This window comes from Gavia stellata, chromosome 19, assembly GCF_030936135.1.
Source record: "Gavia stellata isolate bGavSte3 chromosome 19, bGavSte3.hap2, whole genome shotgun sequence".
Classification (NCBI taxonomy): Eukaryota; Metazoa; Chordata; class Aves; order Gaviiformes; family Gaviidae; genus Gavia; species Gavia stellata.
The window spans coordinates 1322191-1347539 of record NC_082612.1 but is presented as its reverse complement, the minus strand read 5'-3'; the positions used below and the strand labels follow the sequence as shown (position 1 = coordinate 1347539).

Sequence of the window (25349 nt, the reverse complement as noted above, 5' to 3'; positions counted from 1 at the left end):
TCCCATCTCAGCTGACTTTCCTGACTTCTGCTCAGCATCTGTAACAACTGCAGGAGGAACCGGAATACCCAGGTGCAACTGCAACGCGAATCCTTATTTGCACCTACTAATAGGGGAAACCAATCTCTTCCACAGCAAATACTCAAATTCAACATACCACAGAGCAGAATAAACACAAATTGTTAACCTGCAAAAATCGATGTCATGCGCTCAGCAGGGCAAATATTTAACCTGTAAATAAACCAGCAGAAATGAATTCCCGGGGAAGAGTTACCCGCCTGGAGTCAGCTAATGCTTCTGCAGTGTCTGACCAGCAGGACTGCACCAGAGGCAGATTCCTTAGGATCTGTTTGTTCCATTTTGGCCTCCAGTTTGGCACTTACTGAGGCATTTTCCCTCAGCTCCAGTGTCAGAGGTCTTTGTTTAAGGAGCTAAAAACTCTGTCTTGGTTTCACGTGATGCAAACGTACATACGGTCTGCTCAATGACGACCAGTCCCACGAGGAGCCAGCTTCCCACACTAGGGGAATGGGCCCTCGTGGATAAAATGCAGACTGCAGTTCCCTTCCTCTCCAAGTTCTTCTGTCTTCACCCTTTGTTCTTGCAGGTGCAGGCAAGAAGCATACACGTAAGCCCTCTATCTCCAGTTCAAACTGATTTTTCCTCCGTACAGCTGAAACTTCGGAAATAAAAAATGCCTTGATGATTTACTCACAGGAATTTGAGGTCAATGCACCCTCTTCTGTCTCATAGTAGCTGTCGTGCTTCGCATCATCTCACTGCCCCTGAGTTCAGGACCTCGTTCTCTTCAGTTTTAGATCCAACGCTGAAGCGCGACTCCATTGATTTTCAGTTATTCCTGATTTACACCAGTAGGCAGATGATTAGAATCGCAATACCCCTGTAGCGCAGAGTTGTTAATTCTGCTTTGCTTTGCAATCGGCTTGAAAATACAATAGCTTTGGAAAAACTGTCATTATTTTATCCTCCTCCCTCAAGTAGATCAAGGCTACCTAGAAAACAAACTTCTAGTTTTGGCACCGCTGAGGGAATAGAAACTTGCAAAGGGGGGGCCAGGGAGTATGAACAAGCGCTACTCCTAAGTATCTTCTCCAGTCCTTTCCTTATTCTCAACTACTGTATCTGCTCAGTCCTGGAAGTCTTGGCCTTGTCACATTAAATAAAATATTTGTTTGAGTAATTTTTTGGTTCATGTATTGTAACTGGTTTTCAGTTACGTAAGATGATTAATGAAAAAAGGTATTTATTTAAGATGAAAGACAGCACATGGTGATACCAGCTGAAACACTGGAAAGTCCCTGAGTAATCCTACTGCAATTTTTTTTCCTTAAAAATGCAACTACTGCAATTAAACCACAGTGGTCACTTTTTCTTTCAAAAAGTTGCTGCATGTTGAGTAGCATGAACATCCTGATCATGCTTCAGGCAGCATCCGTCCATTTTCTGTCTTTTCTTCTTTTCTTTTTTTCCCCAATACTACTTCCCTCTCTGGAGATGACTTCATTTCCTATGCAATTACTACATACATGGGGAAACCCCAGGAATATACAAAGGCAGATATTTTCCATCTAACCCGATCAGTAAATGGCTTTTGATTGTAATGTGAATGGGCCAAAGGGCACAGAAGGGAAGGACTGCAATTTTGGATTCCGTCAAACTGCTGAAAACTGTGAATAAAGTTCTGAGTCAACCATAAATGTTCTGTCTGAGGCTCAGGGACTTTGCTGAAGCAATGCTCAACATTGCCATCGATGAATTTTGGAAGTCCGGCTGCAAGGGTGGTCTATTAAATGCATAGCACTAGGATCCAGAACAGCTAGCAAGATGAACAAGGGGAAATTAAGCCAGCTAACAGAAAAATCAGAAGAGAGAGAACGAAGTGATAGCAATGGTTTTAGATGTGTTATATAATTGTGTATTGCTGGAGCACTTGCTTGTGCTGCAGGGAGATCCACGTGCCAGGTCCTCCCGAGACAGAATTCAAAGGTGCTTCTCCTGCCTCTAAACCAGATATTTCATCAGCAGTGTAGGTGGAAAAAAATATTCACCAGCATAGGTGTTGCAACTGTACTTCTCTGCAGCAAGAATCACGGGCTGCACGGAAAATACAGGAATAGGGATCATCTCCTGCACTGTGAGGAAGTAGCACTGTGGTACAGCAGAGCTGTGGCTCTCATCCTTGTTCTCAGAAGACTTTGTGCAACCTTATGACTAATTAATACTCCTCTGTCAAAGCACTGGCGCAGTGACCTTTGTAACACCTGCCCAGAGGAGGACTGATTCAGAAAATACACTTCACTGCATGTCCAGCGCTTCTAGAAACTAATGGAATTCCCATTCTTGTTAATGGTGGTAAATAGCAAGCATAAATAACTTCAGGAAGACGGGCAGAGACAACCACATGAATTTCAGTGAGCCTTTCCTGAGGGCTCATCAAAATGAGTTAGGCTTTCAGAATTGTGTATTAACTAAACAAAAGAGAATGAATATTTACGTAGAGGGCTGACCCAGACACTGCTGAAGCTGATTGGGAAGATAGGTACTAAACATGTATCTCATGGCCGCATTTCTATTTACAGCCGTTGATTCCATATCTTTCATAGGAAAGTCATTCAGTGTGACAGTTGGCAAACTTGAGATCTTGGGGGTTTTGTTGCTATCTAACTGAGAAATAGTTAGGGGGAAAAGACATATGCTTATGGTATTTGTAACTAAGTTAGTTCTGTTTGGCCCTCTCAAGTCAGTCGAGTTGCCTCAGGTAAGGTTCGCAGTAGAGACCGTCTCACCGCCAAAATACAGATGACGCTAAAGACCCAGACTGCCAGACAAAGGCGCAAAGAAGTTGAGACATTTTCCCTTTGCAGATCAAAAGTATGCACAGATTTTGCATACAGGGTCACAGAAGTATAAGAAAATAAAATAAGAGGAAGAATTTGCCTGAAGAAAATCTAAAGCTCAAGCAGGACTACCTTTTCCTGCTGAACCTAATATTCTTTAAAAAAAAAACCAACAGGAGTTGTCACATTCAGTGACTCAGCTGCTCAGCTATTTCTAAATGATCTTTTACATGTTTGCATCTAAAATTCCAGGCTCGAGGCAGGATTTCTAAAGATACAGTGAGCGATCACTGAGGGTGATGAGGACAGAGCTGTGCAAGGGGTTCCCCAGGGGAAAGAAATCCCCCACTGGTCATGGGAGCATAAGGAAATGTAAAGTTCCAGGTCACTCACAAGTCAGGGAAAGTTGGGGAGAAGCATACAGAAAAAGACCTGAGAAACTCCATTTTTTTCACTCGGGTATCTCAAGCTCTCTCCTGCCTTTTTTTGCTATGCCATAGCATAACTGATGTGGAAGCCTTGATTAGTGGTGTTAGTGACTTTTGTGCCTGCGGTAGCACCTACAGATTGATTCGAACTAACCTAGCACGTACCAGTTTGCCATGTGATTTGGACAGGGACTTCTGTACCCTACGTCACTGTCAAAAGTTGGACGCAGGATAGCCTGCATTCCTGTGTGTCATATATTGCTGATAAGCCCATAATTTCTCAGAAATCTTATCAGTTGGTAGGTGTTAAGGCACTCCTATGTCAAGAAAATTGAAGCTTCTCAATAACTATATTTATGACCTTTACGACAAAAAGTGTCTATTCAGCTGGAGGCTACGACATATTGTTTACGATACTCATATTTAAGGCTTAGGAATTATTCTTTTCAGTCAGAGACTGTATGCATTAGCATTCAGCAGCTTTTAATTCACCTGCCTCACGTCTCCGAAACCAGGTCCTTGTAAATAAACTGAAACAGCAGCTCCTCTCTTTCGCCCACATCATAAGAGTTCACAATAAAACATGTGATCTTTTAATTTATGGTTCATCTTTTCTGACTTCTCTCTGTAACCACAAAAGGAATTTTATCATTGTTGACTGTGGGTTTTTTGCATGCCAAGTCTTCCGCTCACTACATCTTAAATTACAATTCAGAACACAGGCTCCAGAACTCTACTCAGTTGTTCCAATTGCTCCATATCAAGGTTTATTATACTGTAATCATTATGTCATATATGATAGAGGTAAGACACCTAAGCCCTTTCTTTATATTTGAGTAGTAACATACAAGAGCCGCTACCATCATATACGTCTGGATCAAGAAAGCAGAAATAACGCTTCCTTAAAACACAACATGTAGTAGATTTTACGCAAAGAAGACAAAGAATAACACCTTCCTTGCATATACAGTACAGAAGCAATAATTTTATCTTTAAGTTAGTGAAAATCATTAATGAAACTAAAGACAAAGAACTGTTTCTTGGGTTTATTTGGAAAAGAGGTCTACACTCCTCAGGCTGGGCAATTTATACTTCCATTTTCTCCTTGTATGCAGGCCAGAAGACATTTCCATTGATAGTCTAATTTGCATTTCCATAAACAGTTTGCTGTGCATGGAAGGTGTCTTAGGGGGAAATAAAAAATCCAGAGATAGGACTGGACAACCGAGTCTATGCTGCTATCAGGCAACAGGACAACGTTTTGTAAAAAGACATCACCTGGAGATGTGATAAGGGCCTACAGAATTACGAAGGAGATGGAAATCAGGGATAAGGATCAATATCTAACTCTTGTTTTCCCATAAAAGAACCAGGAGGCATCAAATGAAACCAGGCTCAGAGTGGGAGACTACCAGGGATAAGTGGTAACTCGATCTTTTCTTACACATTCCTAGACATCTGCTGATGGCCATGATTGAAGAGAGGACACTCACTAGGCAGACCTCTGGTTTAACACAGAAGGGCTGTAATTCAGTGCTTAAGTGCTCACGTTAGCTAATCCAGCTATGTTCTCTGCAAGCTGAAAATTTACAGGAAAAACAGGTGCTTAATTCCATGTCTACACATCTTTTTAGGCTACTATTCAGAACACATCCTCCAAGACTATTTATAAACTTAATTGTGTAAAACTACAGATATATACGGTAATATTAAGTGAATTTCAGTCTGGCATATGTAAATATCTGTGTCCTTCATGGTGAGTCAGAGGACAATAAACCTATATTCATTCATATCTGGTCCTATGCTTTGTTGCTTTGACTGTCTCCATTACCTGGCAGAAGAACAATAACGGGATCCCTTTATGTTTAACCCCAAAAAAGCCCACTTGTGTTTTACCATTATTTTCTATTGTTAATAAAAATGGTTGTACGTCTCTGACTTTATCTGAATAATCCTCCTTCATGATCCCATCTTCACTTTTCCTTGAATTTTATCATAATCAGAAGAAATCTTCTCTTTACAGGGTCAAATTTAAATTTGCAAAAGTGCCTCAGTTTATTTCAGAAGCAGAATCCTGCAGCAGTTTTTAGAATTTTCCTCTGCCCAAATTCAAAGGAGCAAACAGTTAAGAAGTTTTGGCTTCAGAAGAAGCAGTCATCCTCAAAAAAAATCCACGCAGTTAGGCAAAGCAATTCATCATATCATAATAATATATTCCGTATGGTCTCAATAGTACGACAAACTCAGTCTGGATTCTGTTTCTTATTTCAGTGATGCGGGGTTTTAATGTAACAAAAAGTACTGTAAGTATTTCTGCAGAAGTTATCTCAGCATATAACAAAAGATTTTCTAGAATCTAATTGCATATAAGGATAAGGGGAGCTCATTAAATCCAGTTCTAGTACCTATCATTTCTACAAAGTATTAGCTCCTACCTCTACCATGTCTTAAAACGAAAAAAAATCAAAGCCCAAAGACACACAGATGGAAAATCACGGATCAAACGCCTTCCACCAGGAGTGGAAATTTACAGAGAGTAACATAATAACAACAGCAAAAGTATGAAGGTACAGAAGAAAATAATCGCCAGAAATAGAGTATTACAAAAACCCTATAGATTTCACAAAGCTAAGTACAGGGCAATTTTGTACATATTCTATGTTTTTATATTTCTTTAATTAATAATGTGTTTTCTGTTAATGAAAAGCAATTTCATGGTCATCTAGGGAAAGGGGCTTACCCACTCACCTGTGACTCATTTCACAGTAGCATCTCACGGGTTCGGAGTTTCCATTGCTATGACCCACCCGTGACGCCAGAGTGCAGAGGGGAGGCCAAGGCAGTATATAAACGTGGCAGGTCCCAGAGCACAGGCACTGGCCACCCTTGGGGCTGCGGGAGCTCACCTCGCCACGCGACCAGACCCAGGCGACACAGGGAAGAAACACTCTTGCATGATGACAGGCAAGGCTGTGGCTGCTGTCCTGACTCTTCTCCTGATCTCAGCGGTTGGAACAAAAGGTAAAGAAACCCTTCCTAAAGCTCTCCTAACTAATTGCTAGTGTAAATGCTGACGGGGGAGCTACCATGCTGTCTTACAAGTGCAGCAAATAACTATTGTAATACCGTAAGCAAAAATAACACATTGTGCTTCCTGTGGAAACAGTGAAACAGTCCACCTTTTTTTTTTTTCTTCTTGTTTTGCAGGTAAAGCCCTGCCACGCTCAGCGATTGAACTCCGGTGCCAGTGCGTAGGCACCCATTCGAAGTTCATCCATCCCAAGTTCATTCATAACGTGAACCTCATCCCCAGTGGACCTCACTGCAAGAACGTTGAAGTCATGTAAGTGCTTTTGCAAAATCCTCCCAATTACTTAACAAGAAGGAAGCAGATTTTACATTACGGATGATGTAAGAGTTCTCTGAAAGATGTAACAAGCCAGCAGGCATCGCTACTCAGAATGCGTAACAGCAACACTCATTGCTCTTACAAACAATACGCTATGTGTTCTAAGTTGCGTGTTGTTTTTGCCAGTCTCTACTTTTTAAACACCCCATGCAATATTTCAACCTAAACCCGCAGTCATCAGACAGCAAATAACTTCCTAAAACTCTGAATTCCATCAGCATATGAGAAGAGAATTAAACTCACGGAGCCATGCTGAGCGAGTGATCGAATCATGAATTTTAACAGCTAGGTCAAAAATATGATCACACTTCTACTTAAGTCAACGAAAAAACTACCATTAGCATACAAATCATATCATCAGGTCACAATTCCAGAACTCTTACTGTAACAAAATTCCTATGGACTGGGCAGTACAGTTTCTGCATCAAGATGGAAAGTTTTAGTCCTTCAGTTAAACGCCATCACAAATACAAAGCAAGCTGGGGGAAAAAAAGAAGCGATTTTGAAAAGAGTGAGAGTCCTGCAAATGATTTAATGCATTCAGACAAACAGATATGAGAAGATATGAAACCATTTAAAAGAAACCAACTTTATGTTAGGCTACAGCCTCAGCTGATACAGCTTAAAGAAAAGGAGAAAAGTGTACACCTAGAATGCTGTTATGAGAGAAAAGGGAAATTGCCTTGGAATTCACTAAGCAGACCTTTTCCTTTCCTTTTTTCTCTGTTGCAGAGCTACCCTGACAGACGGCAGAGAAGTGTGCCTGGAGCCCACTGCTCCCTGGGTGAAGCTGATCATCAAGGCAATTCTGGACAAGTGAGTCATTTGCTCTCAATGAGCACGGCTTATCAAAAAACGTATTTTAAATGAGCCAGCAAACACGTACAGCGTAAAGCGTTCAAAAATTCCATCTCCTCAGGCAGTTACTACCGTTGGCGTTCACCAACTGGGACAAACACTGTGATTACTTTGAGCTTTAGTTACAGCATTAGGTTCAATCCCTTCCTGTGCCACACACCCCACGGGAATGTTAGCTACGTCTCTCCTAAGGCACAAGCACGTTGAAAACGTGCAGCTCAAGTGCTCAGGAAATCCAGGCATTAACCGACTGTTTTTCTCTTGTTTGCAATGGTAGAAAGCAACAATCAGATTTTCAAAACAAATGGCATTTAGATGGGGGGGGGGGGGAAATCAGGCCCAAGAGGTGTCAGGTGAAGCATCAAACTATGGAAGCCCACAGTTACTTGTGGGCTTGTGAAGTACTTGTGAAAAGTAGTTGAGTACTTGTGAAAAGGTCACAATGTACCAGCGTCCCTCAGGTTCAGTAACAGCTTTTAAGGGGCTTGGACACAGGAAGCACAAACCCTTAGTGGTGGATTTCATCTGATTCCAGCAAGTGATACCTGTTCCATGGACAAGTTCTAATTGTCTCCTTCTCCATTTTCGTTCTTTCTAGGGCAAACACCAAACCTGAGACAGTGTCCTAAGATGAAGAAGAAAAATGTCCTAACTCTTCCGGGAAGGCAAAAATGGGCAAGATGCTCATCCAGCTTCTGGCAGCTCACCTCCTCATGCCTCCTACATTCACACTTCTAACAGCATCTAGAGAGCATGGATTCCCTGGTTTTGTAGTCAGTTGACAACGGTACTTTAAGTCTTTTAAAGAGGTCTCATTATGCAGGAGAGAAACCACTGACACCAGAAAAAACTGGCAGAAAAAAATGGCTTGTCAAAGGAGATGGAGACAATTCTGGAGTCATTTTTGCTAAACACAGCTGGATCAGTGCACTGCACTCCCAGCAGAGCTTTCACTAAATGACCCTTCCCTTTTGTAACAGTTTAGGAAAAGACCAGCAACTCCTCCTCTCCAGGAAAGCACAGATAGGTAGCATCGACTGTACCTAGGTCACTGCCACTCAGCGTGGGCTACTGACCGAAAAGAGGAGCTTGCAAAATTAGGAAACAAAAATTCTGAAACATTAGTTTTTGTGCCCTCATTTTGAAGATATTATTTATTGTGAATTAGTGTTGTGAAGGTGTAAACATGTATTTTAATGCCATCTTTTGGTTAGGAAAAAACACTTTATTTGTTTATATGGGTTTTTTAAATTTATTTATTTTTGCATCTTTATTTACTTTTGCATAAAAATGTAGGTGGTCTTCAATATTTATTTATTTATTTATTTATGGAAACTATTTATGCTTATATACCTAATAAATGCTTGTTGAAATCTTGTCACTTCAATATTGTGTGTTATTATTTCCTTATTGAAACAGAACTGAAAAAGAGGATGCACTTTCTTTCATTTTGTATCATGTAATAGGTTCTCAGAAGGGCAAGTGGTGGCTGAGTGTGGGGGGCAGCTAATTACAACAGGAAATTCTTGCCTCTGGTGAGTGCAGATGGTTTCTAGTAGGAGGAATTATAAAAATTATCTACTTTCTTCCTCTTTCCTTGCCAGACTCAGTGTTTGCAGAGGTCTGGGTGATAAAATTCAGAGATAGAAAGTAATGAACAAATAATGCTCAGTCACAGAAATTCCAAGGCCATAGCAGTGGTGGTGCTCAGACAGCACGTCAGCTGAGAATCTGGCACTGAAAGAGATTTTTCATTAACTTAAATAAGCACGGAAACCTGATAAACATTGAGGAAGTCACTGAGCATCCTCCCTAATTCCAGTGAGGAGGGAGGACTACATCAAGAGAAATCCTAAGAAATAGATCTCCAATTGTATAGCCACACATCCACCTGTGACACAGCGATTCACAGAGAAATGGCTGGAATAAGAGCAGCAAACACGTGAGAAAATGGGAAAGCTGAGCAAACGTTTCGACATCTGTTTTTCTTCAGTCTTTTCCAATAAGGAGCCACTCAGTATTCTGCACAAACACCTCATGTTTGCTCACAGTGCAAGATAAAAAGGGAATTTCTGGTACTGTTTCAGCAAGCTCTTGAGCAAGATGACAACTACTCCAACCACACTTTGCTCCCTATCCCCATCTCTGCCCCTGTCCCACAGCCCGGCATTACACAGCCTGCTAGACCTCATCCTCAGAATGCAAAGGAGACAAAGTTTCTCAAGGGGTCAAGTTTTGTTCAGACTTGTCTTACAACACTAAGCCTTCCTGTTTTCTGAGTGATTTTCACAAGCTGGCTTCTTTCAGAAATCTAACCTGGAGGTAAGCATGTCAGAAATATCAGCAAGAATGGGGAGAGGTGGGGAAGAACCACTTTATAGGCATGCCCGTAAAAGTATGTGTATATCCTAAAGGACTGGCACCAGTTTTAGCGTAACCTTTGTCACCAGCAAAATCCCAGTCAAGTTATTGGGAGCGGAATCACAGCCAAGGAAGGGCCCTCCTCATAAATTCTTCTGTCCAAAATGTCAGCAACGGCTGCGCTCCCAGGACCCCAGGCAGGGCCATCTGTACTGCGGCTGAACCGTATCCCTTCTTTGCCCACAGGTTATCGCTCATTGGTGAGACATGGTTCAGAGGCTGGCTAGAAATCATAAAATACTGCATTTCTGTTCTGTGTGCACTCAGAGGATACCTTTCTCAGGAACACACCAACAACCCTCACGCCTCCAAAACCACGTTTCAGTGCTCTCAGAGGTTGTTGCTAAGAGAAGCACTGCATCAAGTTGACTTGATGACTACCTTTGTCAAACGTGGGCTGTTCTTCCATGTTGTTTCTGCTTTGCTAATACTGTCTCTCCAAAGATGAACTGAGACTCCACGAAATTACTAACTCTCCTGGCAAAGTATTTTTATGTTGAGACACTAACAATTAAACCAGTTATGAACTAGTTAACAATCTTAGCTAACATATCCAAAGTGTTGTCTTGCTCCCCAGTGAGCAAAAGCCAGACAAGATTAATGTCCAGCATAAACTGCCATCCCCCCTACATACAATACCAAGGCTCTCATTTGGCAGGCTCCTTCTTTTCAAAAGCCAATTGCTTTCGTAATTTTAGTAAAGTACTGAAATTCACACGGCCAACATATTTTATCAGATCACAGTTTGGTCCGGTTTCTTTCCTTCCGACCACCTTTTTTTCACCTCACAAAAATAAGAATATCCAATATCCCAATGACTAAACCATACACACTCTAGAAAAGGATTCCTGAGGAACACTCGAGGGATTTCACTTACAACACGTGTTTATCTTCTGTTTTAAACACCTATGAGTATTCTAGAAGCATGAGGTCAGAAAGAAAAACAAGTAACTTCCTAAGTGCTTATTTTAATTAGGTGTTATTACAACTTTTATTGTCAGATACTTTCTCTTTTCATATTCTGAATAAATGAAATTTTCAGAAGAGTTTAAGTGACTTAGGTGACAATGCCTCAGGCATTTTAAGCTCATCACTTCCTTTTCAATGACTAGAGAAGCTTTTCAGTACAAAATTAAGCATATAAATCCCTTTAGCCAAGCTGATAAGAACAAAATCCTTTCAGAGAACAACAGAAACGAGTTATGTCTTGCCTTCATAAGACACTGGCTAAATAACTTCATTAGAATCATACCAAAATATAGTTCATCAGATTGCAATAAAAAGTCCCCGTAATTATGTTGGGTAAAAGTTTTTGCACAAGGCATTTAAAATCAATGCAAAGAGCTGAACGGAAATTCTACATTCAGAGAGGGGGAAAAAAGTCTCTATTTTGGGTTGCGGGGATGCCTGATAGCGCTGTATTGACTTCCAAGTGCAAGGTCAGCATTGTTGCTTAAAACTAACATCCCACGAAGAAGCGCAAACAGAAAGCAATGGATAATAATCACAATTTAAAGCAATAATTAAAAATATACAGCAGCAGAAGTTGGGGAATTCTGAAGTGCCACTGGGCGTACTGTGCAGAGATTTGTCTTTCTTATGCAACACTCTCGCACATTAGGAAACCTGTGTGTACAGAACCCCCATGGTGTGCTGGAGCGCACTTGTTCAGCACTTGGGCTGCTGGGAGTGCACCTTTCCAATATAAAACCCGATGTGAAACTGAACCAGAGCAGGACGTCTGTCAAGAAGAAAACTTCTGCACAACAATGGATGGCAAATCTGTTGCTGTTGCTTTGGTTCTTTATCTGGTCTTAATGGTGGGGTCAGAAGGTAAGAAAACGATTTCTTAAAAATCATATAACCAATGAATAAATATACATATGCAAATGCAAGTGGGCTTATGCTATGTTAATGTGGACTTTTTGGAAGAGATGTACGTCTGCAATAAATCCTCATTCAGAAGTAAAAAGTATCATTTGTATTTGCATCTGTTAGGATGCTGTGGCCGCTTCCGGGGGTAAAATATGCTTCTGTCAGAAAATTAGTTTATTCCTATGCCATAATATATGCCTTACCCTAGATTTTAAGAAATGCTTGAATTAAGACAGACCCTTTTTTCTGAATGTGTCCATACATCTCTTCTTTTCCAGATGACAACTTTCTCTTATTTGTACTTTTATTCTTGCTAGGCAGGTTGATGATAGTGCTTCCTACAAGCAAGAATTATGCAATTTGCAGAAAAGAATAAAGAATATGAGCAGGCGATCATGGCAGAAACTAGTAAACAATATGTGGACATAGTTAATGACGTTAACCCACTCTGTTCAAGTGATGCAATTTAGGTGTAGAATCTGGCCAGGCACAAATGCACTATGAAAACATCAAAGTATTTTCACTTAGAGATACAAGTTTAACTTTAAATGAATCTGCATACCAGCAGCTCTGAAAATGCAACTGCTGCTGTTGTGCAGCTGCAGTTAATTTTATCTCAGGTCTTCAGCAAATCAGAGCATCTGACTAACAAGAATAAGGCCGACAGAAGGGAATACTCTTTGCTTCACAGGAGCAAATAATGAGATTGTCCATTTACCCAGACATAACTTATTTTTGTTCTACAGGTAAGGCCCTGGTGAAGACAGAGGAGAAAGGCCTCCAATGCCTGTGCATAAGCACTCATTCCAAGTTCATCCCTCCCAAGGCTATTCAGAATGTGAGATTAAACCAAAGAGGACCTCGCTGCAAAAATGTGGAAATCATGTGAGCACTTTTGCAAAATAGCATCTTGCTTTCAACAGGAGGAAGTGACTTGGCATTTCACACCCTTGTTACTTATTTGCTTTGGGCGGAATTATATATCCCTTGCAAAGGCTCATGGACACTAAGTATAAGGTATTAGGCCTTCTATGGAAAGGAATGTGCTAATTTCCTGCCAATGTTACAAGTCACTTCCAGACAGTATTTTAAAAGTCCCTCTATGCTAATATCTTAATTATGACCAACATCAGAGGACAGAATTAGATCCCCATAACACATTCGGGGCACAATTAATAACTTACTTAGACAATGAACAATCAAAGATACAATCTTGATCCCATTGACATGAATTCAAACGATTTCCACCAACTTGGTCTGCATATGGTGAAGTTCGAAACACCGCGAGTTATTCCCTTTGCCTGTTGAGCATTTTCCCGTGCGAGGAGTGTGGAACTTAAATTGTAAAATCTATGTGAGTACAAAGTAAAAGTTATGGTAAGCTTCATTTAAAATCACATCAGGAACTATTCACATTAATTAGATCAATGCGTTTACGTAAACAGAAGGAAGCTTTCAGGTTTTTGTGTTTTCACTATGGTTTCATAAGCAAATAATACTTGTATGATCATATTGTGCAGCATTGTGTGTTATCCAGTTCCACCTCACTAGTAATCGGTAATTTCAGCCAGGTTTGATTTAAAAAAAAAAAAAAGTTTCCAAGATGATTAAGTTCCTGAAAGATCTGCTAAACTATGACCAGATGGAGAACAGAAACCAAATAAAAAGTTAATCAGGCTCATTAAAAAGATTGCATCATAAGCATCTGTATTGACATTGTTCATTAAAAAAAAAAGCACCAAACTTAAATGCCTAAGTATAGAAAAAGTATAGGAAAATCATTTTTCCCTAGTTCTCTCAGAAATCCTAGCTGGAAAATATCAAACAAGTTTAATAAACAAAAGTTGATACCATGTCCTCCAGTTACTTAATTGACAAATAGCTACGACAGATTTTAAAGCATCGGGAGAGCGGGAGGGATCCACCCAGCCGTAACTTCTTTGTTTCTTTCTTGGCAGAGCTATGCTGAAAGGTGGCCGACAAGTGTGTTTGGATCCCACCGCTCCCTGGGTCCGGCTCACTGTAAAGGCTATTTTTGCCAGGTAAGTTGTTTCCTTTACTAGAACAGCTTCATTTGAAAGCTATTTTTAGAAGGCAGATTTTACTTTCTTGGCATGAAAATGTTCACCCTCTTCAGGCATTAGTAATTCTTTCCAACAATTCTCTCTAAATCTGTATTTCTGAACACCTGAGGATTAAAATAATTTCCTCGCTTTGATACCTCCCTGTGTGTTAAGCCACCCAAAAGGCCACAGGTGTGATGCACCTAAACATCCGCTGAGAGACAGCAAGATCTGGGTGTATGTTTGACACTTCCAAAAATCAAGCTCTAAAAGACTAAATTCCTCTTTCTGGGTGTAACTCAGATGTACAGCTGGCATTTCTAAGCTTATTAACTTTCACTACTGTAAATGGGGTGTAAATGTCCCTACTTCGCACAATTTGGACATAGGCGTATGGAAGTCCTTTCTGTTGGAGCAGTACTGGTGTAAACATGGGATTTTTTTGTCTTTGCACATATGTCAGTTGGCTGATACAGTGAAAAACAGGGCATTAACAACTTGTGAGCCCCTGTTGCTCTCCCTGTAGCTTGTATTAATCGTAATCATTTCATTAATAAATTTCTGAATTCACTTTATACTTCATCTAATTACAGGGCCAGGGACAATATTGAGTCACCAATGAAAGAAAAGTCAATGAAAATATACCTTGGAGTTTTTCAAGGATATGAAATGAGAAGAAACACTGGCTGACGAGAATGTCGAGGAACAGACCCCCCTTCTGCTACATTACTACATTTGATTTTTTTTTTTTTCCCAAGCCAGTTGCTGATTCTACTTACTTCCTTTGCTGTGCCTACATCTAAAACTCTATCTGTGATGGATCTAGGAGTTCAAGCTTAATGAATGTGTTTTAGTGCTGTAAGGACAAGAATAAACAAGAGGAAATTAGTTACCCTTAAAAGGCCTTACTTAAAGTAGAAATAGAAAGGATACCATTAGTAAACACATGAATAAACATATAATAAGGAAGAGTCTGTGTAGCTTCGAAGGAAGTCTTCTTTCATGTACTTGTTACAGTTCTTGGAAGGTGACAACAAGCCTATGGATGCGGAAGGTCCAACAGGTATAGTCAAACTGTATTTCTGATATCCTTTCACAACCCTCACCAAACACTAAAAGTAACGGGGCTAAGAAAGAAGCCGTGGAAATAGTGTATCACCGTAACAGGTGAATACACAGCAGCGAAGGACAGAATGGAAAGGTTAGCGCTTTTTTGACAAAGGGACATCACCCCCGGATTCCTACACCAGCTTGTGCGGGGTCCTATTTGGTCTGGCATATCCACAGCTGGTCTGGGAAGGTCATTTGCTACAAGCTGAAGTATTCTTACTAAATGAAGGATAGTAGAGACCAGGCTCAGCTATGAAGAACTGCAGAAGGACCTTAGGACACTCATTGAGTAGGCAATAAACTACCAGGTGAAATTCACTGCAGGAAGTGGTGAAAATGAGTGACATAGGAGGAAAAAAATACAAACCTCATGTAAAAATGAGGCATTCTAGGCTGACCTTTAACACATAGGAGAGAAATCTTGGGATTATGTTAAATTGTACGATACGAATATCAGATCAGGGCTCAGCCGTGAAAAAACCTTCAGAACCAAACCAAAAAAAACCAGAAACCCAACCCACCTAAACATAACATTAGGAGTTACTAGGTCATGAATAAGAACTAACTACGAAAATTCGTTATGCCACTGTGTAACTGTATGATTCACCCACATGCAGAGCACTGTGCAGCCCCTGGCTCCCATCTTCAGGAAGACAAGAGCAGAGCTGGGAAAGGTTGAAGGTAATGCAATAAAGATGAACAAATGCTCCATACAAGAAGTGGTGAAGCAAAGCAGACCTCTTTCTTTCAAAAGCGAGAAATGAATTCACACCCATTTCTCCATGAAAGAACCATCTCTGAGGCAGAGATGCTCCACCAGCCGCTCCTCACAGCTGTAGCAATGTGTTCTACAAAGACCAAAGATTACTTCATTTTCTATGAGTATCCAGAAAATATTTTTTTTGGCGGCATATCTTTAGAAGGATCTATGAGACATGCCACTCACTGGAATGGGGAATGCTGATTAAAATGCGACTGACTGGAAGAAATGAAGAGTGTTTATAAGTGACTTCAGCTAAACAGTATTTGACTAGGTGTAACTGCAGCACAGCCGCAAGCAAGCAAGCATGGACTGACACCTAAACTACCTCCTGTGAGGTGCCTCACTATGTCTCATCAACAGCGCTAAGTCACTGCCAGCCTCGGGGTAGCCTAATGACTATGAGTTAATGGCTTTCAGAAGAAAGCAGCTAAAATTAGAGATACTAAATTACCTGTGTTATTTCTGAAGTTACATTTATTGTGCTATAGTTTCCACTTACAGATAGGAAGATGCAGGCAGAGAGACACATATATACATATATACAAAAAGAAGTTTAGAAGTCGCATTTCTGAAGAAAAGAACACATTATTTATTTTAATATAAAGGGAAATATTTTGCAATTTTTTTTCTCTCACGGTAGTTCTACCTGATACTATAATACACCACATTTTTTGCTTTGCAAAAGGATTTTGCAGCTTACATATTTATTATGTTAAATGTTACTGCTCAAGGGTCCAGGAGACTGCCTGTAAGACTAAACATCAGTTTAATGAGTTAATTCCCATTGCATTTATTGTTAATTTCTTTCTATGGCCAAAAAAGGGTGTTAAAGTTGTTTTCTCTTAATGATTTGCCACATGTCATTTATGCCTGGCAATATAAATCTAGTTCCTGAGGAGTGAAAGCGCTAAAGTGCAGATTCTAGCAGCAATTAGCAGACCAGAGATAATGTGGTTGGAGCAATGGAGGGCTGCAGGCAAAAAATCATGACTGTCCTGTGGAGTTTGGTCTTCTGAGCCCCAGGGTGGGAGAGCGGGGTTTGGGGGATAGCTGCAGGCTAGACGGAACACCAGACCGCAAACAGACATGTAGGAAACTCTCAGGACAGTCTCGTTCTTGATAGGGACTGACCGCCACTGGAACCCCCAACCGGAGCAACCCTGGGTTCACATCTGAATTCGTAAGCTGAATAAATACATCGACTGTTCTCTCCCACTGCTGCCCCCCCCGAGTTTTGGCAAACAGTAAGATTTGACCTATCCGGCGGCTTGAGATCCAATGGATCAGCAAGCTTATATAGAACAGCTTTTTTGCAAAACAGATCTCATTTATAATACTAAACAGTGTATTTTTATTCAAGACTCCGATGTCTATATTTTTGCACTTCTTTCACGGGCAGGCTATCTGTCTACGGAGCGCTACAGAGAAAGTCTCCATCTCTACGCATACTCTGCCGCGACTGCACTGGCAGGAGGCGTTCAGGCTGACAGCTGCCAAGTCGCACTCGCTGTGGTTTAAGCAGACAGTGAGATAACAGCAAGCGACATTTTAAGAGTCAGAGATGAATGCATGATGCATATTATGTCTACTGACCACTTCTAACTTAATCAAAAGTTCCCAACACGAACTTCTTAAAACTTACCATATGTTTCCTCCCGCCACTTCCGTATCTTATTTCCACAGTCAGAAAATGCTTCCTGCCAAACTCATGAAAGGGAAATGCAACTAAAGCAATAAACGCAGCCGTCATGGAGCAGGTACAACCCCAGCTGCTGGTCCCTAACAATTCTCTAGTTGGACTTAGTATCTTCCCTGTTAATACCAGGTAGATCGAATTTATTTTTAATATGAATATTTGTTAATATTTGCTAATATTTGATGCTAATATTACAATGAATATTAATGTATCATTTTCTAATATTACTAGATACCTTATCTTAATATTGTCAATGACTTTTCATATTGAATTGGATCAAATGAAACATTTCATTTAACCCCCAACTTTTTAACTGAAAGCTACAATAAGACTGTTTTCAAGCAGAGCTGAAACATATATCATAAATAAATATGCAGTCACATAAAAACAAACTTATACTATTATATTTATAAATAAAGAAATGAAAAGGCAAATCAACTAAAAAGCTGTACTGCTACTTTGTGATTCCAGAGGGGTTCAGGAAAGTCCAGCACTTACCATGGTCTGACTAAGGGTACATAACTATCTATATTCAGACATGGAAGTTTGAAAAAAAATCACAAACTGACCTAAGCTTTTCTCCTTTCTTTGATATCACTTCCTCATATAGCAAGGCAAAACCCAGTTGTTTAGGAGACATTCTGCTTTTTACGTATCTGGTCCCTACCCTCTGCCTCACTGTTCAACTTCCACAAGTGTTTGAACAACATTGTGCCCAGTTCCTGAGCAGCGGAGGCGATTATTTCCCAGCCCCTGTATTTGCCCCTTCTCTCCACAGCTCAAGTGGAATGGCTGGTGAATGCCAAGCCCTTTGAGGGAAAAGGAGGCAGTTTCAGAAGACAGAGTGGGATTTTTTTTCTCTGGGGAGCAAGAGTAGGCTGGTAGAGAGGACGCACAAGAGCGAGGAGTTGACAGAGTTCACCTTGCACAGGCTGAAGCCTCGTTCCAGTAAAAGCTTTGTCTCCTGGGTCTTTGGGGTCTTGTGTGCACAACTTCTCAAGTGAGAGGTTTAAATTTATCTAAAACAAGACGGATTCTTAATTTTCTTAGAGAGAGTAACCTTACCAGCCAAGAGGCTGGAGCATTCCTCTAGAACTGGGGCGACTCAAAACAGTAAGGGACTGGAGCCCAGCTCTCCCCCATCCCTCGTGATGGTCTTGGTCCCCAGAGTACACATGAATCCCCCCCACTGTCCCTCTTGTGTTTGGGTGTCCTTTGCTACCTGCAGACTCTAAACGATCCCAGTCAAGATCCCAAAAGATTGTCTTTTGACTTTTGTGTTCATTAGACAAGGCAATGAGTCATGAAAAAGAAAAACCACTAGTTTCCGATCCTGCAGCACAGAGAACACATCCTATACACTGCCTTAAAACACAGGCAAGGGAGGTATTTACTTCCCTTTTCAGCAGTCTCTCAGTAATCGGACTATTGTGTAACCATTGTTGTGTTCGTTACAAGCGTGCTTTTAACAGGATTAAGCATGGAAGGTCTCTGCTTGCGGCGGTATCAGTTCATTCAGTGACGTTATCCTTCAAAAGGAGCAGTAATTCCATTTGCACAAGTCACCTCTGATGGCTGGCAGGAAAACACACGCTGCCAAAATCAGATAATGGATTTGGAGTTCCCATAGGCAGGTGCTGGGACGAGATCCTGGGCAAAGTGTTGAAGGGATGCAGGGAGAACTTGGGCGAAGCACGGCACTCCCAGGAACACATGTGAGGAGTGCCTGGCCTTTGGGCTTGATCTCACGTCTCAACCTTTTTACCCCACTATCGTCTCTATTACACCCCCTTCACACAGTCCCGATGAAACTGTGTCAGATCAGAGAAAAACTGGAGGTAAAGGAGATGCTTTAGCTCTTAGAAAACATAGTGGATTTTTATTTCATTACAAACATCCTGCTCTTCAGACAGATACTTACTCTTAGCTCAGGGGCAGGGTTAATTTTCTTTGACCTGGGGATTTCTGCAGATCTGTTACTGCCACACTCAGGAAATAGCTGAGTCTAGTGGTAAGGAGGACAAGCAGTCGCTGGTTTTCCTCGGGGATTTGAGGGGGAATTTTCTTTTTTTGCCTCGGACATGAATGACATTTCAGCGCATACCAAAATTAGATAATAAAGCTGCAAATAGTAACTAAGAAAAGTGGGATCCCTCATCAAATTTTAATTACCCTGTGTGTGTGCATACATATGTAGAGACACAGAGAGAAAGGGAGAGAACCCAAAAGAAAAGAATCAGCAAAACCTCATTCCCAGTAAACTGGTTGAAGTTCCAACATCTACAATCTGACGCCAGTGAAACCACCCTGTTAATTTAACATAATATACACAATGTAATACCACATAAAAAAAACCCCGTAACCTTCAGTACCTGGTAAAATCCCCTCCTTTTTCACGCTTTCAGAGAACTAAATGTATTTTTCAGTAAAGCTCTCTAAGACATACAGCTAAGGAGAAGCACCATTAGGAGTCAGAATAGGTATCATTTGTTGACTCAATACTCAATAAGAGGTAGAAAAGACAAACTTGGCGATGTCTTTTCTTGGGCCAGCTGACACAGTGATGGGAAACAGATGAATTTTCATCACGAAGTTCCTTTTATCAAGTAAGTTAATGACAAATGGTACACAGTAAGCCATAATAAATTATGGGCAAACTATTAAATTATTACTATAAATTAATTATAATGCTTTAAATGCTAATGATAATTGAGTTTTTACAAAGTCCTCAGGGTTGGGGACAAGTACCTCTATAAATCCACAGATCACAGAAACGTGAAGCTTCGAGGTTGGAGATGACAAGCAGCAAAAGTCATCATGATCAAAAGGACAACATTTTTACGGCACCGAAACAGAATGGCTTCTCTTAATCACACACACTCTAGATGGGTTAAAAAACTAAATCATCATGTAAGTAACAGATCAGCATTTGAGCCCAAGTCTTCCCTTGAAATTGTCTCCCTTGCAAAATAGTATCTCTACCAGCCACAGCACATAAACACTCAGCGTTCATGCAACAAGGTTCTTTAACAGAAATGTCTACAGCAGTGCCATTATACTTAATGTTATTTCCCTTTGCTAAGACCTAGGGTTAAAGTCACTGAAACAGATTACAGAAAAAACTTACTAAAAATATCTAGACTAACAAAGGAAACAAAAGCAGTTGCATTCAGCAGGTCATGCTATTTTGTTTGCATACAAAGCTTCCTCTGTTTACCATTCATTAACATGTGTGACATGAAAACTGCAGGTGTGATTTTGAAAGCCGTTCAGAATCTAGTATCTGCTTCCCACAGGAAGCTTTCAATAATGCAGCCTCAATTCCTTTACTGAACAAATAGTATTAGAGATGAATTTACTTTGTAAGATGCCACTTGAACAGAAAAAAAAGAGAAGAACAAAACATTAAAATCATTAACAACAAAATCATGCTGAGGTAAAATCCTGACCCCGGTGAAAAAGCTTTTCAGTGATTTCAGCACTGTCCGATTTCCACTCCAGTTGCTTAAAATCAGATAAGTAGAAGCTATCACCATAAATGGAGATAAGGAATTAAATATCTCAAGTCTAGATCTGGCATCCCTACGAAGAACAGTTATTACTCTGAAGAAAATAATAAAAAGTTATAACAAAAATGTAACTCAAACCACCACGAAGTTATATCACTAAATAAGGGTATGCATTAGAAAAAGCACAAAATTTACAAAAGTCTACAAAAGAAATCGGAATGCATGTCTATTACTTAAGTATTTTAATAAATCAATACATGATATCATTCTCAGCAGAATAATTCCTCGTCATCTAGGAAGTTTTACAACAGTCATGTGACTCATTTTTACTGCATTTGGGAAATTCCTCTAACGCAATCTACATGCTAGCAGAGCACACATGCTGGGCACAAAACCGTATATAAGCAGGATGGATCGCTCAGACCAGGCATCAGCAATCCTCCGGGACAAGAGAGGTCACTGCTCCACAGAACCAGAGCTAAATGATCCAGGGAAAAAACTCCTCTCTAACCATGAACGGCAAACTTGTGGCTGTCCTGGCTCTTTTCCTGATTTCAGCGGCTATGTCTCAAGGTAGGCAAATCCCTCCCAAGATCCCCACGGCTGCAGTATTGGCTGGGCTTCGACTGAGATGCTTGTCCTTGCAGAGGGGTAGCTTTGTATTTGTTTCAGCAAATTATTTTCTTTTGAGAGATTTTCAGCAACTTCTCTTCAGTCAGAAATCTACCACGTAGCCCTTGTACTGAAGAGTTACTGACATCTTGTGGGAAAAATCTTAAGGATGCAAGTTAAATTTGCTTTGTTTCTATGTTTCACTTGAAGTGTATGCAGCTAGAGACAGGATCTTCTTCTTAAGCGTTTGAATGTTCCTCTACCTTCCCACACAAAGAACAGTTTATGATCTTACATTTGTTACTTAATGATCATATTGCCTCAAGCAAGTAATACACAGCTGGGAACAGAGAACAAACAATATGAGCATATAAGCATGGAGCAGCCTCCAATTAACAAAAAAATCTAGGGCTCGGTCTTCTCTATAGTTGCCAGTTTGCCGATCCAGATATTAAAATGATGCAACTAACCGTACAGTGCGGTCAGTACAAGTAACCATGAAATACGTGGTTTTACTTCAAAAAGATGTGTTAATTTAGTTTTAAATGTACTTGGGCATCAGCTCCTCTGAAACAAATAAGTTACTGATCTCTACACTACGAGGGTTTAGGCAGCTAGGACAAATGCAGTATTTTAATTGAGAACGTTGTTAAAATAGAGCAGTTGTGCTTTATGCCTGATACAGTGATGGTAAAACCGCCTCTCAAACCATGGTCTTCCTTTTCTGCTCACAGGTAGGACCCTGGCAAGGATGGGAACCGAGCTGCGGTGCCAGTGCATAGCCACTCATTCGAAGTTCATCCCTCCTAAATCCATCCAAGATGTGAAGCTGACACAGAGCGGCCCCCACTGCAAGAACGTTGAAGTCATGTAAGTAGCTCTGCAAGAGCCTCCCTCTTCTTCACCTACACCCTGCTGCTGCGGCAGGGGCTTTTATGCTTCATGACAAGTATGACAGTTAGCAGGCTGACATGATGTAGTCGGATTTGGTTATTCTTTTGAGAGAGACGGTTTTAAGTAATACACCATGTTTTTCATCATCTTTATGACCTTACGTATTCCTGAACTGATCACTATTTATCTGTCATGGGTCATATTAAATATTTCTGGTGGTAGAATTTCAAGGACTGGTCAGTTCTTAATACATGAGGTAATAACCTACTTGAAATCCTGCATTTATTAGGCAGGCAAAACTTCCATGAACACAGGCTGCGTCAGTGTCAGAGAGAAAAATTAAGTTCCCACAAGTAAATTTAGGGAAACAATGAAACTAATCTGGTCTCAAATAGCACGGAGGAGGGACTAAATTGTTGAAATCCTTATACTGCTGAAACAGCTTTTCACCACTGGAGGTTTCAATTGTTGTGTACGGAAGCTTTACTAATGTAAATAATTTCCAACCAAGTACCCATATAATTGAGAAAGATTTGGGGAAATGTGCGACTGCTTTGAGAGCAGGCACACAGACTCACACAACTTCTGGATGGTTTTAGCCTCCTCAGTTGTGGGACACATATCACAAAATGGCCAAGTCTAACCTAGAGCAGTTGGGATGAACTTATACTAACTAAACTAAAAATGTACTATTACCTTCTGTGAGTAAAACAAATTCATGGAGAAGTTTCCTCACTTTTCTTTATTCTCTGTTTTGCAGAGCTACTCTGAAGGACGGCAGAGAGGTGTGCTTGGAGCCCACTGCTCCCTGGGTACAGCTGATCGTAAAGGCGATTTTGGCCAAGTAAGTCCTATTCCCTCTCAGTTTGGGCAGTTGAGTGGTATATCCCCCAAAAAAGCCAATTTGAAGGCTTTCTTAGTGATACTTTACATTTACTCTTAATCGGATTTAAAGAATGCGGAAACTTGCTGCTTAATTATAGAATTAGCCTTTCTGACTCTGCAGCAGGGCCCTTGTTCAACTAAACCTTTGAGTACCAGCAACTCTGGCTGGAGGGAAAGGAACACAGAAGTGTTTGGCTCCCTTGGAAAAACGAGGCTTTAAAAAAGTCATCTTCCGCTTACTTACAGCAGCATATGTTAATAATTCATATTTCCGAGTTAATGAGTTTCTTGATGTGAGCAAATGCAGAAACTCATGCTGCAGAGGTTTCCTAGCTGGGCACCGGATATACACACACGGGGATTTCAGAAATCACTTTCAAAACATCACCTTTATTCTCTCTATGCCTCAGGATAGCACACAGAGTTGGAAACAGACCGCTCATCCTTAACTGTTCATGCAATGCTAAGCAATGATAACCATTCTTGAACCTCCTTTTAAATTATCCTCTTCCCTCACCTCTTAACAGGGCTCAATTCAATTCTGACTCGCCACTCTAAGAAACACCAGGACAGAAAAAAATCTGGGAACTGCTCCTGCTCCTCCATTGAGAGAAACATTCGGGAAGAGCAACATTCGGGCAGTGTACTGCCTTCCACCTCCTGCGTCAGTGTTACTATGTTAATTATGGATTGGTTTATTTATTTATTTATTTAACTGCATCTATTTAAGAAAGTCTTTCAAAATGGTCAGTGTTGTCTGTGGGACAAGCTGTTCATTGACACTGAAGATGATACTGAATAGGAAAAGTGGTTTGCTAAAGGAAATGAAGAACCCTTGGCAGCCACTTCAGCCAAACACAGGTAGTTCAGTGCAATGCACTTACAGCACAGATGATTTATACTAAGCCTTACGATTTTGCTATTACACCAGCAAACTGATAAATCCTCCTGCTCCCCTGGAGTGCACTAGTATGTTGTGTCAACAACAGTTTCCTGAAGCACAGTCAGCCAGTGGCTAGGCTGTGAACTGTGATTTCTGACTGTAAAAATTTAGCCTACAGAATCTGTAAGACAGTGGGTTTGGTATTTATTTATTATGATTTCCATGGTATTTATAAATGTATTTATTGAGCAGTTTCTATAAAAGGGATAAAATTATGATAATTTATTTAATTTCTACTGGATTTTCCATTCCTACTATTCCTTTCTTAAGAAATATTCACAATGTCATTGCTCTGTACAAGGACTGGGTTGGATGTCTAATTAGCTACTCAATCAGCTAATGGAAAAAAAAATGTGTCTTACATGCACAAAATCTGCTTGCAAGAGTGTAATTATACCTAACAATGTATTATTAAATGTTTTCCACAAAAAATCTGTTTGTTTTCTGTTTGTTATTTTACATTTTCATTTGCTATATTTGGAAACAGTCTGCCTCATTTTTGCCACCTCAGCTGGATTTCTGCAACTGAAATGAAAATTTTTAGTACATGGTACCATAACTCACCCTGTTACAGTAACCTGACACTACTGAAAGTAATAAAAAACTCTTAGGGTAGGGTAAAATGCTCACTCTCCTCTCTTCAGGCTATTCCCAGTCCTTGGGGACTGGCGGGCTGCAGGGCAAGGCTCCTTCTTTACGTACTCCACAAACAAGCGAATTTTATCCTCAGATGCCCAAACACCGCCAGTGTCCATATCAGCCCCAGAGTTGCAAATCTTTACTACATCTAAAGGCCACTATTTGACTATCAAAATGGGAATTTGTGACCTTTACTTTGGGTACTCACGTATCAGGTGTTTGCCCTTGTGTAACAACTGCTTCCTATTCTGATCCCTGAAATGGAGAGTCCCGAGTACATGATGCCTGAGTACACTCTTTTAAAAGGCCCGGCCATTCCTCCCTGTCATGCACAGGCACTGATGCTCGGCCCCTTTGGGAGAGAAGCCCTCATACCACATATGAAC

General features: G+C 40.6%; 3 protein-coding genes across 3 annotated transcripts; all 3 read left to right on the top strand.

Moving 5' to 3' along the window:
* Positions 1–6243: 6243 nt before the first annotated feature.
* On the top strand, positions 6244–7515 carry LOC104259682 (interleukin-8). Its single transcript, XM_009815154.2, has 3 exons — positions 6244–6307; positions 6494–6629; positions 7428–7515. The coding sequence occupies exons 1-3, from the start codon at positions 6244–6246 to the stop codon at positions 7513–7515; spliced, it is 288 nt and encodes a 95-aa protein (XP_009813456.2).
* Positions 7516–11743: 4228 nt separating this feature from the next.
* On the top strand, positions 11744–14602 carry LOC104259687 (interleukin-8). The gene is made up of 4 exons (XM_009815158.2): positions 11744–11807; positions 12596–12734; positions 13808–13891; positions 14506–14602. Exons 1-4 carry the CDS (start codon positions 11744–11746, stop codon positions 14600–14602), a joined length of 384 nt encoding a protein of 127 aa, XP_009813460.2.
* A 6900-nt stretch (positions 14603–21502) lies between these two features.
* Positions 21503–23939, top strand: LOC104259683 (interleukin-8). The gene is made up of 4 exons (XM_009815155.2): positions 21503–21563; positions 22337–22472; positions 23257–23340; positions 23909–23939. Exons 1-4 carry the CDS (start codon positions 21503–21505, stop codon positions 23937–23939), a joined length of 312 nt encoding a protein of 103 aa, XP_009813457.1.
* The last annotated feature ends 1410 nt before the right edge of the window (positions 23940–25349 follow it).

Coding starts and splice junctions, on each gene's coding strand:
- LOC104259682 (XM_009815154.2), top strand. CDS start 6,244: ATGACAGGCAAGGCTGTGGCTGCTGTCCTGACTCTTCTCCTGATCTCA. Junction 6,308..6,493: donor CTCAGCGGTTGGAACAAAAG/GTAAAGAAACCC, acceptor CTTGTTTTGCAG/GTAAAGCCCTGCCACGCTCA. Junction 6,630..7,427: donor TGCAAGAACGTTGAAGTCAT/GTAAGTGCTTTT, acceptor TCTCTGTTGCAG/AGCTACCCTGACAGACGGCA.
- LOC104259687 (XM_009815158.2), top strand. CDS start 11,744: ATGGATGGCAAATCTGTTGCTGTTGCTTTGGTTCTTTATCTGGTCTTA. Junction 12,735..13,807: donor TGCAAAAATGTGGAAATCAT/GTGAGCACTTTT, acceptor CTTTCTTGGCAG/AGCTATGCTGAAAGGTGGCC. Junction 13,892..14,505: donor GTAAAGGCTATTTTTGCCAG/GTAAGTTGTTTC, acceptor ATCTAATTACAG/GGCCAGGGACAATATTGAGT.
- LOC104259683 (XM_009815155.2), top strand. CDS start 21,503: ATGAACGGCAAACTTGTGGCTGTCCTGGCTCTTTTCCTGATTTCAGCG. Junction 21,564..22,336: donor TTCAGCGGCTATGTCTCAAG/GTAGGCAAATCC, acceptor TTCTGCTCACAG/GTAGGACCCTGGCAAGGATG. Junction 22,473..23,256: donor TGCAAGAACGTTGAAGTCAT/GTAAGTAGCTCT, acceptor TCTGTTTTGCAG/AGCTACTCTGAAGGACGGCA.